General features: G+C 37.6%; 1 protein-coding gene across 1 annotated transcript; it reads right to left on the bottom strand.

Moving 5' to 3' along the window:
- Positions 1–1,673: 1,673 nt before the first annotated feature.
- csdc2a (cold shock domain containing C2, RNA binding a) lies at positions 1,674–10,635 on the bottom strand. The gene is made up of 4 exons (XM_033984851.2): positions 10,473–10,635; positions 5,241–5,567; positions 4,682–4,804; positions 1,674–4,268 (listed from the first exon to the last, which is right to left on the bottom strand). The coding sequence occupies exons 2-4, from the start codon at positions 5,426–5,428 to the stop codon at positions 4,106–4,108; spliced, it is 474 nt and encodes a 157-aa protein (XP_033840742.1). The 5' UTR covers positions 5,429–5,567; positions 10,473–10,635; the 3' UTR covers positions 1,674–4,105.
- Between the last annotated feature and the right edge of the window lie 560 nt (positions 10,636–11,195).

Genomic DNA, 11,195 nt, shown 5'->3' with positions numbered 1-11,195 from the left:
AAACAAATGAGTAGATGAGCCAGTATAAAAGTAATAAGCCAAGTATAGTCCCTTCTAAATAACTGTTATCTTCTCATCTAACAGGTAACAATGGCCAACCTCACTGTTAAAAAGAGTATCTAGTAACGATACTAGTTTTAGTATTGATTAATATCTGATTTTTGATACTTTTGACAACTCTGAAAGACAATACATACAATTTGTTCATCATTGTGTTAATCCTGATACAGCCTAGCATCCTTATTTTTACTATTTAAAATCCTCAAAGCTGTCTTCACTTTTACTACCCTCTCTCTTTGTAGCACATAAAATGAATAAGAAAGCCATAACTTTTCATCTATGAATGACAGATGACACATGATACAGAACAGAGAAGAGCGAAGGTCACACAGGCCGTAAAAACCTATCACAGATAATAAATCTTATAGTTCACAGTTTGTTCTCACACTGTCACAGATCTGTTAACACACCAGGAGGCTTCCATTCAAATACCAGGTTACACAGATAAACTCTATTACCACATTATCAGGTCATTACAAAATCAATAACCCAGCGCTATCTCCAACAAGCCTATTGGCAAAACACTTAAAGAGACCACATTTCCCATAATGCACTCATTAAACAAAGGTCATTTGGTCATTAAGTGATATAACTGTGACGGCTTTACAACATTAAATCTTGCTGTGATTTGTTGATGCAATGATTCTTTGTGCAAATTTGGAGAGAGTTTGGTTGTGTTTTACCTTCATTACTCACACGCAGCTGAAGGGGTAAGTGGGATTTAAATTTGAGAAATCATTGTCTAGCTCTAGTCTGGCTGAAAAAAAAAAAAAAAAAAAAAAAATCAATAGGGAATAGATTCTAAAACTAGAACTAAAATCACAAAAATGGGAATTTGGCGAATAATTGAATGGCCTGGATGTATATTAAAATGAGAAAAAATCTATAACATTTATATTTCCTTATCTTGTTAGTTTAGTGTTTAATTAAATTAACCTTGAATTAAATAATATGTAGGAATAATTAATCCATAAAAAAGGATGCTATCGTCACAGAGAGATCAAAGTCTGAGCCTTTCTGCCTCATTGTGTTCAGGTCCTTGTTTGTTTTAAGCACAGACTGGATTGATTCTCAATTACATTTGACTATAGTAACATTCAAATTGACATAAAATTATATTGTCAGTTGTTTGATGGCATAGCAGCTTTATTATACGATCTGAATAGAACTGCCCACTTATACGTGTAAATATAAATACCAGCGAGTGAATAAATTGTGATTCAATTCAACTTTAAAAATCACCTGCTTCAAAATAATGAGTGAATATAGTGACATCATGTGGTCATCTTAGTTAAAGGATATTTACAGATATTACAGGTAGGCAAGCCTAAATGCAAAGAAAGGATTAATTTTGCCAGGTTAAATCAAAATAAAACATGACCCTCTTTTACAAACTCACATGAAACGTCTTTAAACAATATTTTAGATGCAGTTTTTAATCACACTTTTGATACTTTGGTTCTATTCCTGTTTCTTGTGAACCCAGATCCATCTTCTTGGCCTACATTGTGCTCCACTTTGAAGACTCCACCAGGAAAGCTCTTAAAATAACAGACGACGCACGGGTCTAACTGTTTGAAGAACCATAGCAAGGTTTATTGAAACTTTAATGACATCTGATAAAAATAAAGGTACTCGCAGACACTTTCAGATAAGACATAGTTTCAGTGACAGTGTGCTACATTAAACTTGTGGATTTAAATAAAAAATAATGCATAGAGATGGTTCTGCGCTTAAAGACAAATCATACACACAAGTGAACATGATTTTTAAGATTATGAAGGAAAACAGTAAATAGTGCTTGTCATTGTAAATTTACGAGTTGTAAAGGAATGAGTATCATGAGGGTGAGTAGAATGTGCAGTGCAGTTAGATTTAGATCAGCTTTAGATCAGCTTTAGATCAGCTTTAGATCAACTTTAGATCAGCTTTAGATCAGCTTTAGATCAGCTTTAGATCAGCTTTAGATCAACTTTAGATCAGCTTTAGATCAACTTTAGATCATCTTTAGATCATCTTTAGATCATCTTTAGATCAGCTTTAGATCAGCTTTAGATCAGCCTTAGATCAGCTTTAGATCAGCTTTAGGTCAGTTTTATATTATTTTTAGATTATCTTTAGATCATCTTTAGATTATTTTTAGATTATTTTTAGATTAGCAAATGTTGGATATAAAGCTAATTATGTCTTTTCATTTTGCCTGTGATTAAGATATCACATACAAACCACACTAACGTTTACGTCTCAGATTTGACTGAAAAACATTAAACTGACCAGTTTCATAAGACATTATAACAATTTTAAGACATTATAAAAATATTATGCAAATTTTGAACAAGGATTAGTCCCTCCAGCACGCCTCAAGCCAGAAGCAAACATGATCGTGCAACTAGATTTTTTTTTTTTTTTCAGTAACGCATGTGAAACAAAGGAGCTCATTGGTCATAAACTCTGTCATAAACTGAAACATTTATCTCACTCATTAAATGAGTTTAATGTTTCACTCACTGAAAATCTGTGATGTTTTTCAGCTCCTTGTCATTATTTGTGATCCATTTTTCCTTTTTTTCCCCCTAAGCAGCCATATTTGATTTGATTGGCTAATCCACCTGTCAATCACACCCATCTGAACTCAGGGAGATTCACTGGTGACCAGACTCACATCTTCATCAGATATTAAAGAAGTGTGTTCTGGATCCCAGGCAAGGAATGTTATACACAAATGTATCCATTACGATTCATGAAATTCACTATTTCTTTTTTAAAGGTGCACTTTGTAAACTTTCAGGTACATCCCTTGAGTGTTCCACAGTATGGCACTAAATGTGTCTCCATGGAGACAAGCCAAATCACAGATCAGAACAGTAGAGAGTCAAGTCTGCTCAGTGATTACAGGAAGAATGCATAGTTTTCAAGGTATTTTTAAGTGTAAAAACACTTGAATGCAAGAATATCAAGATGGATATAAATGCAATACTGTGGGACATTCAAGACAATTTCTAGGCAATTTCCATAGAGACTGTTAGGTGCATGCCATTTACATAGTGCATCTTTAACTTATCCATGGCACAAAATTACCCTTGAATTAGAATTGCTGATAGAACACCTTATGTTCCCATAGTTACAAATGAAACATAAACAGCTCAATAAATAAATAGTTTTCCACAAGATGCTGTGCACATTTTCCTCAATCTTCCAGTGTACATTTTTTAACCATTTTCCAACAAGTAAAAATCAAATAAATTTCCCTTCTCCCTTTTCCATATTTTAAACATTAGAAGCAGGTTGTTTCAGTTCATTACTGACCCTCCTTTTTTGCCCCTTTGTCCAAATCTATCAGCTACTAACGATCTGTACCATTGAATCTAGGACGTTCAGAAGTGCTGGCTACAGTAACACTGGATTTCATATACTCACCTACAAGACAAACCACGTGAAGGCTACAACAAAAATAAGATGTGAAGGAGCAGAGAAGCTTTAAGAGCCAGAATTAGTGCAGTTGTGCGGTAGTCCATTTCCGTGGCACAAATTTACACAGTCTTGTCCTCAAATATACTCAAATTTAGTACCTCATTTTGTCATTGTAAACATGTTATGGCTAGTGGTTTCTGACATCATTGTTATCAAATGACATTATTTACATTGACAATTGCAAGACTACCAACAGAGAAGCATTCATTTATGATGTTATATGGCTACCACTGTGTTTTGTCACATGAAGTGGCAGTGAAAAGACATAAGAGAGTTTTAACAAATGAAGCCATGATGTCTTCATTGCCCTCACAGCAAAACAAAATCAGCTCCAAATGCATTTCTGCATTTCAAATGAAAATGCTAGCACCAAGCTCTGCTCTTACAGCTGTTCAAAAGTGTTAAACTTAAAAAATAAATACTATGAAATGTCCTTTCCAGAAACACATTTGCAAATACATTCAAAGACTTCCTCCCACCCCTTACTCCCCTAAGCCATCTACAGCCCATCACAACTCCAGTCTGGTCCCTGTTTCCGATTCTGTAAAAGAGAAAAGCCTAAAGTAAATCCGCTCTAGGAGCTGATGATCTGACCCGACCAGGTCTCGTGCTTGGTGCCTGGGTTCAGGTGTGTGATCACCACCTCTACAGCCTGGATCTTCTGGTTCTTGGGAGGGATGGGGCACACTTTGTATGTGACCTCGTCTCCTTCCATAGGCACATACTCTCCCTCAATGCTGGAAAATAAACAGAAAAGGGATGATAGACATACATCTCGTAAGTAGTAGTACAAGAAAATAGAAAAATAAACGGCCTAAGACTTAGGCTGTTTGTGATTTTTTTTTTGGCTTTAAAATATTCTGATTGGCCAAGAACATTCACACCTACGGGAACTGGGTCAGTTTGGTCAAAAGAATTCTTGGCAGCAAGTTGAGAATAGGCCTTTCCAAATAACACAATTTGCAGCATGGTATATTGCTACATTAAATATTAATAAACCATCTCCCCCCTATTGCTAAGAAAATGTTCACATGATAAATACTGAACCCCAAAATGTATTATTCAGTCTGTCATTTATTGAACGATAAGTCCTTAATAATCATTGTGGCTGGCTCTGTTGGGACATGCACTGTGTGACGACTGGACTCACTCTGAGATGTGGACAAAAATGTCCTCTCCACCATGAGACGGCCGAATGAACCCGTGACCCTGAGACCTGGAGAAGTTTTTACACATGCCTTTGTAGACAGGACCTGATCTGGCTCGTACCGTCCTGCACACAACAAAGACACATATGTAGGGTGTGTAAAAGATTCAAAGATTCAAAATTATATATTATATAATACATCGTTTATATTATCATTGGCCTTTAAATAATGCTCTTTGTTTTGGTATTTCATATTTTAAAACATAATACAATAATGCAATGTATTGAAGGCACAGCATGTGGTCGCCATCTCCTGGCAGCAGAGGGAATTACCACGAACAAAAGCCATAAACAAAACCAGTAGAAATGCTCAGAACAATGCAGGGGGGAAAATGTAATGATGACCTCACAAACACGATTAATAAAAAAGTGTGAGTGAAGCAAAATACATCTCCAGTTATGTTTATCAAGACGGCACATTATAATAGTTATGAGATCAAAAAAGTCATATTTGGATCATTTATTTCTGTGTATTCTGAATATGAAATAAACTGGCTCTTACGCGGAGTAGGTGCGGGTGCGTTTGGTGGGCAGGGGGCTGGGCAGTTCTCCAGGCTGCGGTGGTTTCCTCTCTCTCTCCCACACTCGGCTGCCCTCTCTCAGGAAGGGGAAGGACAGGGGCAGGCGGGTGCGTGGGGAGGACAGGGGGGAGGACAGGGGCTCTGCTTGGGAAGCGTCTGGCTCTGACATCTTCTCTGGTACAGGCAGACGGAAGGCAGAGGGCACAGTCTTCTGGATGAATGTAAACGCAGGGTTACACCTCCGCCATGGTTACCGTCCGATGGGCAGTTTGATAGTGAACGATGAGTCCAAAAGGCTGGGAAAAAATCTGTAAAACAAAAGGTTGAATAGTGATTTGCACACTTGTCACATCAAGTAACAGCACAAATATTTGACTGTTTGACTAGTGTACCGTCAGGACCAGTTCTGTCTATAAAACAGGTCAGTACAGTCCCAAAGGAAGATAAGGAATAAACTGGACATCCTCAGAAATGTTTTATACAATTGCACATGCATAATAATAATTTGCAAACCACTGTCAAAGACCATTTATGCAATAACCAACTAGCATTAAAGGAACTGTGTGTAAGATTTTGATCTGATCTGATGAGTTAAACATGTTCAAATAAAATATAGCTGGGCACAATATCCCATTTGTAAATGTTTTGGTTGTCAAGATAATTATCTAATCAGAAAGTAGAATGAGCCTCACATGGGTTTCTTGTTTGGGTTACCAGTTTCAATGCTGAAATCTAGTTGCTTTAAACCAAAAAGGACTCTCTCTGATCTGAATCCTCAGTATCTCTGCTGCTGAATGAGAAACACTTGTATGTGGCACTGATAACATAAGCTCAATTGTTATTGTAGTACCTTTGTAAAACCGTAGGAGTGCTGGCTACATACAGTTCCTTTAACACTTGAGAAGAGTCTGAAATCTGAACTGATAAACAAAACAACTGCTAAATCCGTGGCTGTTTGTTAGCTCATATTGTGTTCTTATTTGATTAAAACTCTGCTTTCTCTCACTGGGAGACTCATTACACTATCTTTACAGTTACAGTTCAGCCCTCGGAGCTGTCAGTTCAGGATAAATACAGACATTTGTTCTATGACACAGACCCAATCATCGTAATTTACTAAAGGATCAGGGCGGACTCATCTATAAAAGCCACAAAGAGCTACAGTACTGCACTGATGACCTCACTACAGCCGTGCTAATCAGTGGTAGGTTTGTTATGTACATGTAAAACTGTGTCAACATAAAACAAACCAGGACCAAAACAAAGCCAATTTAGGATGTTATTTTTATAGAAATGAAATGAGACTTTTCAAATTTTTATTTTAAGTTTTTCCACTCTCAGATGCATTATTGTAATGTTTTTATGGCTCAGTGGTCTCAGTGGTATGGATGTTGGCTTATGTTAAAAGTGCACAATGTACTGTTATTGCTTTAGAATGTTCAACAATATTGCATTAAACTAATCTATGTCCATAGAGAAGAGAAACTGATGCCAGCAGTCCAACTTAGAGCTCAGACCCACGTCTCCATGCTCACAGTAAGACTGCATCATTTATTTATTTATTTATTTATTTTTTACCAACAAAAAACTAAAATCACCTTTTATCAAAGACATGCAAGATGGATATGTTTAATGCTCTTCTGTGGAACATTTAAGGTGAAACTATAACATTATTTGTGGAGAGAAGAACATAGTGAACCCCTCCACCAGAAATAGTACATCTTTAAATAATTTGATAATGATTTTTCTATTTTCTATCTATTGTTCCGCCTTATGTGTTCACCCTTGAGACATTTTCTAAACTGCCTCAGTCTGGTCTAGAGAGTCACTTTGTCCCTGCGTTTTAAATCAAATACTTGACGCAAGGATGATGCAACCATGGCAGAGGAGAGGCAGGACGACCAGAAGGACAATAAAGTCGAATTTAGTTAACCTTTCATTCCACCAATAACACTCTTCACTATTTGCATCTCCTTAAACTATAACATAGGCCTGGGTGAGTCAAATTATTGTCCTTATATTCATCAATAGCAATTTTTGAGTCTATTTTAATTATTATAAAAAGATAACAAAATAAGTTTAATCATTCCCATTTAAAACAAGACCAAAAAAACCCTTTCTCTAAAGTTTTAACTCAAGCTTTTACTGACAGAGGACTGGCTGTAGAGATGCGCTGACACTGATTTTGGAAACAAACATCAGTGCCAGGCAAAAAATTGGCTGGATCAGGTATCGGTTCCTGGATTTCGGTTGAGCCGATACTCTGATCGGACCTTTAACTGGATGTAATAACCGTTATTACAATGACTATTTGACTATTTGCTGGCTGATGTTGGCCCAGAACATCTCATAATATTTGAACATTTCTTTATATAAAGCGGTACAGTATTTTTACATTCATTTTGTAATAAGTCAACAGTGTTTGAGAGAAATAAAAGCCATTTCCAAGTGTTGATATTGGAACTGAAAAGGCTGTATCGTGCACACCTTACTGACTGTAAATCTGTCCATTAAAAAGACAAAAGCATATCATTGTACTCGATCTAGACTGAAATATCAATCAATCAATCAACATTTATTTATAGAGCACTTTACAACACTCAAGGTGACCAAAGCGCTTTCCAGTAAAATCTAATTAAAACAAGTTAAAATCATACTAAAACAGTAAAAATAGGAGAATAAAATAGAATAAAATACATTAATACAACAAATTATAAATAATGATAATGTGTCACAACATTACTAAGTGTTGAAAGCCAGTCTGAATAAATATGTTTTAAGCCTGGAAATATGATTAATTGCATACACTCACTTATACCCCATATTAAACCCATGCATTGACATTCTCATTGCATGACCTTGACTTTACTGGCTGTAGCTGGGAGGTTTTTCACTGTCCTCCTGCAAATGCCAACAATGATGTGTTCAGCTGGATGTTTGAACAGGCCTGTGTGTGTGTGTGTGTGGGGGGTGTGTGTGTGTGTGTGTGTGTGTGTGTGTCAGTTAACATTACACACCCCCATATTTCCCTTTACACTGGGAGCTCTGGCCTCGTGGTGTAGCCTGCTGTTGTCCATGAAGATAGAGATGTTTAATGCCATACTGTGGAAATTCCCAGGCAAAGCAATAACTTCTCCAGGGAGCGAAATAGATGGCAGATCCGCTTCCAAGAAAGTTACACGATACCTCTTTAGCTGGACGTGGAGTGAACAGTGTAAAGCTCATTTACTCTATTGCGTCTTTGAGCAAGTGGTGTGTATGATGTTTATTTTGCAGATTCACAGAGTTAGCCCTAGTCTTTGCTAAACAACAATGCCAAAATCAGTTGTTGAAGAGAAGAAGCCCTCTTTTTTTTGTCATGTTGTTCTACTGATCACCGAGGAATGCATATGCTCTTAGTTGTTCCTTGTATTCTTTGAAATGGGCCGTGTCAGTCAACATATTGCAATAAAAGCACTAAAAATAAATACCTTATATAACCCCACTTCTGAGAAAACCTTTGAATCAGCAAAACCTTAAGTAGGCTGAGCACAGATGCTTTCTGGGCTCAGACAATGCTGTGTACCCAATATTTGCCTTTTAACTGTGATATTCCTGAGTTTTAATGAAAGGAGGGCAAGTTAGAAGTTTCTCTCTAATCTTTTCTGAAACACTGGTTATGTTTATGTTTGATTTCTGGAGTTACCAGATTATTGACATGTCATCTACTCATTACATACGAGTAATCTGATTTATTTGTGACTTTATTTATTTTATTTGTGGTTTTGACAGAGAAGAGAATTATGCAAAAACGCAAATTAGCATGCTATAGACAAAAATGTTAATAACATTTTAATTTTCAATGTCATTTACTTAACCTATTTGTGTCTTCAGATATGAAAAAAACATGTTCAAGTCAAATATAGCTCTTACTGGTAATAACTGTAATGCTGGAGATTAATTTATGTTATATTTTGGTGTTTTGACTCCCAGGATTATCCAACCAGAAGAATGAGTCTTACATGAGTCTTTCATTTGTGTTCAATGCTGAAACACAGTTGGTTTAAACCTAAAATGTCTCTCTCTGATCTGAATGGTCACTACCTAAACTCCAGCACCTGCAGCACCTGAATTCTGGAGGTTCTGATCTTTCACATGAGGTATGAGCTGTCCATGTACTGAGAAAAAATCTTGTTTGTACCCTCTGTATGCAGGTTTAGGTAGTGAGAACCCTGGCTCAGTTGTGATTGTAATACAGTTTTAAAATAGTAAGAGCACAGGTTGCATACAGTTCCATTAAACATTGAAAGTTCTTTTAAAATTCACCTTGTCCACCAAAATACAACACTGAAAATCCACTGGCACAAGTCATGTCACCAGGTGGTTTTGATGATCAGATTTATTTTGTGCATGGACAACAACACACCAAAAATCAGATCTAATTATTGGATTATCTGCTTAGTTATCTGATTTTACCGGCCATCTTAATGTGCCCGATGACTGTTTTATCTTTATCTCCTGAAAAACAACTCCATAATGGCATGAGACTGGCATGACGAGTGACCGGTGACAGGGCATTAATCCACCGCCTCATTCCATCATCCCACAGACGCTCTGAGTTTATTCATTAGCCCACTTAAACCGACAAGGGCCCCGCTGTAATGGACTTGTGTAATGGGTCCGCACTGTCAAATGATGCTGATGAAACGCTTAATCAGGCCAGACTCGTGTCACGCTGCATTAAAAACGTGGAGAGAGCGCGAAGGAGAGGAGGAAAATGTTTGCAAAGATTAGACAAAAGGCCAAAAGCACCTCCCAGTGAAAGAAAGAAAGAAAGAAAGCAGGACATTGTGGCTGCATCAGCATGTCAAGCACGTCAGCGCACAAAACACGCCGTGCCACCACTACTTTCAACTTTAGCTGAAAACATCTTGGGTCAGAACAATGTATTTTAGCCTGCTACAAAAGTAATCTATATTTTACGAAGCGCTGTTCTTTTTCGGGAATGTTCTACTCACGGCTGGTGCGAATAAGGATGCGCGCCCCCAACTGCAGCATCCAAGCGTGCCAAGTAACCACGCCAACAGTAAACACTACAGCAGCACCTTACGACTGGATAATGTTAAATATCTGTACGTGTTATGTGGAGGGAAGGTTAAACAATTAAAATTCAAGCTTGCGTAATATCCAACATCGTGCGTAATCGTGCGTAATTCCATAAACAAGCTACTTACCACGAAAGCGCCGAGCGGCTGCCAGTCACTCGCAGGACGCACGGGTATACGGCGTGATATAAAGCCAATTATGTAATAAAATCCCGTGGAAGCACCAAGGACATGTGTTGAATGAGTGAGCGGGTCTTGGCGTGGATGGATGCTGGCGGGATGGGATGGAGCGGGCAGCGAATGAGAAGCGAGGCAGCGGCGGTGGGGCGGGGGGTTAGCGCTAAAAACAACGGGGAGGCATCACCAAAACGCTCTGCCACACACCGGGCTTTGTTCTGCCTTGTGCTGAGGAAATCACACTACTCAAGGTTCTGAGGAATGCGGATGGTTTATGAGATGTGCATGGAAGAAACAGAAAGGATGAACAGCAAAATGGACAGAAAAACAGAAAGCCCGGTGAAATATTTATCTTTTGTAGCATTAGACTGCGTTACAAAAAAGATCTCTGTGGAGGCTGGTCAACATTCATGGATATTGAATTCATTTAATGTCTTCTACTAGGATTGAACGTTTGGGAGCATACTGTATTTTCATAAATTCACACATTGTTACATAAGTTATAGTTTAATTACTCATTTTAAAGAAGTAATTGTACAGAGTTTTCACTGCTCTCTGCTTGGGGCATGCAATCAAACACGCAGTGACAGCATCTATGAGTGAAGATATTTTTAGACTCAATTGCCACATTGCACAGCACAACATTTTCTGAAAATTAGTTTGTGGTTTGTGTTG

This window comes from Periophthalmus magnuspinnatus, chromosome 19 (assembly GCF_009829125.3).
Source record: "Periophthalmus magnuspinnatus isolate fPerMag1 chromosome 19, fPerMag1.2.pri, whole genome shotgun sequence".
Taxonomy (NCBI): domain Eukaryota; kingdom Metazoa; phylum Chordata; class Actinopteri; order Gobiiformes; family Gobiidae; genus Periophthalmus; species Periophthalmus magnuspinnatus.
Note: the sequence above shows the minus strand (reverse complement) of the source record. Positions and strands in the feature narration are given on the sequence as shown.

What these genes read in the sequence shown, in the direction of transcription:
- csdc2a (XM_033984851.2), bottom strand. Translation starts at nt 5,428, where the DNA reads ATGTCAGAGCCAGACGCTTCCCAAGCAGAGCCCCTGTCCTCCCCCCTG. An exon ending in CGCACCCGCACCTACTCCGC is followed by an intron (nt 4,805 to 5,240) that starts GTAAGAGCCAGT and finishes TGTTGTGTGCAG; the next exon opens with GACGGTACGAGCCAGATCAG. An exon ending in ATTTTTGTCCACATCTCAGA is followed by an intron (nt 4,269 to 4,681) that starts GTGAGTCCAGTC and finishes TTTATTTTCCAG; the next exon opens with CATTGAGGGAGAGTATGTGC.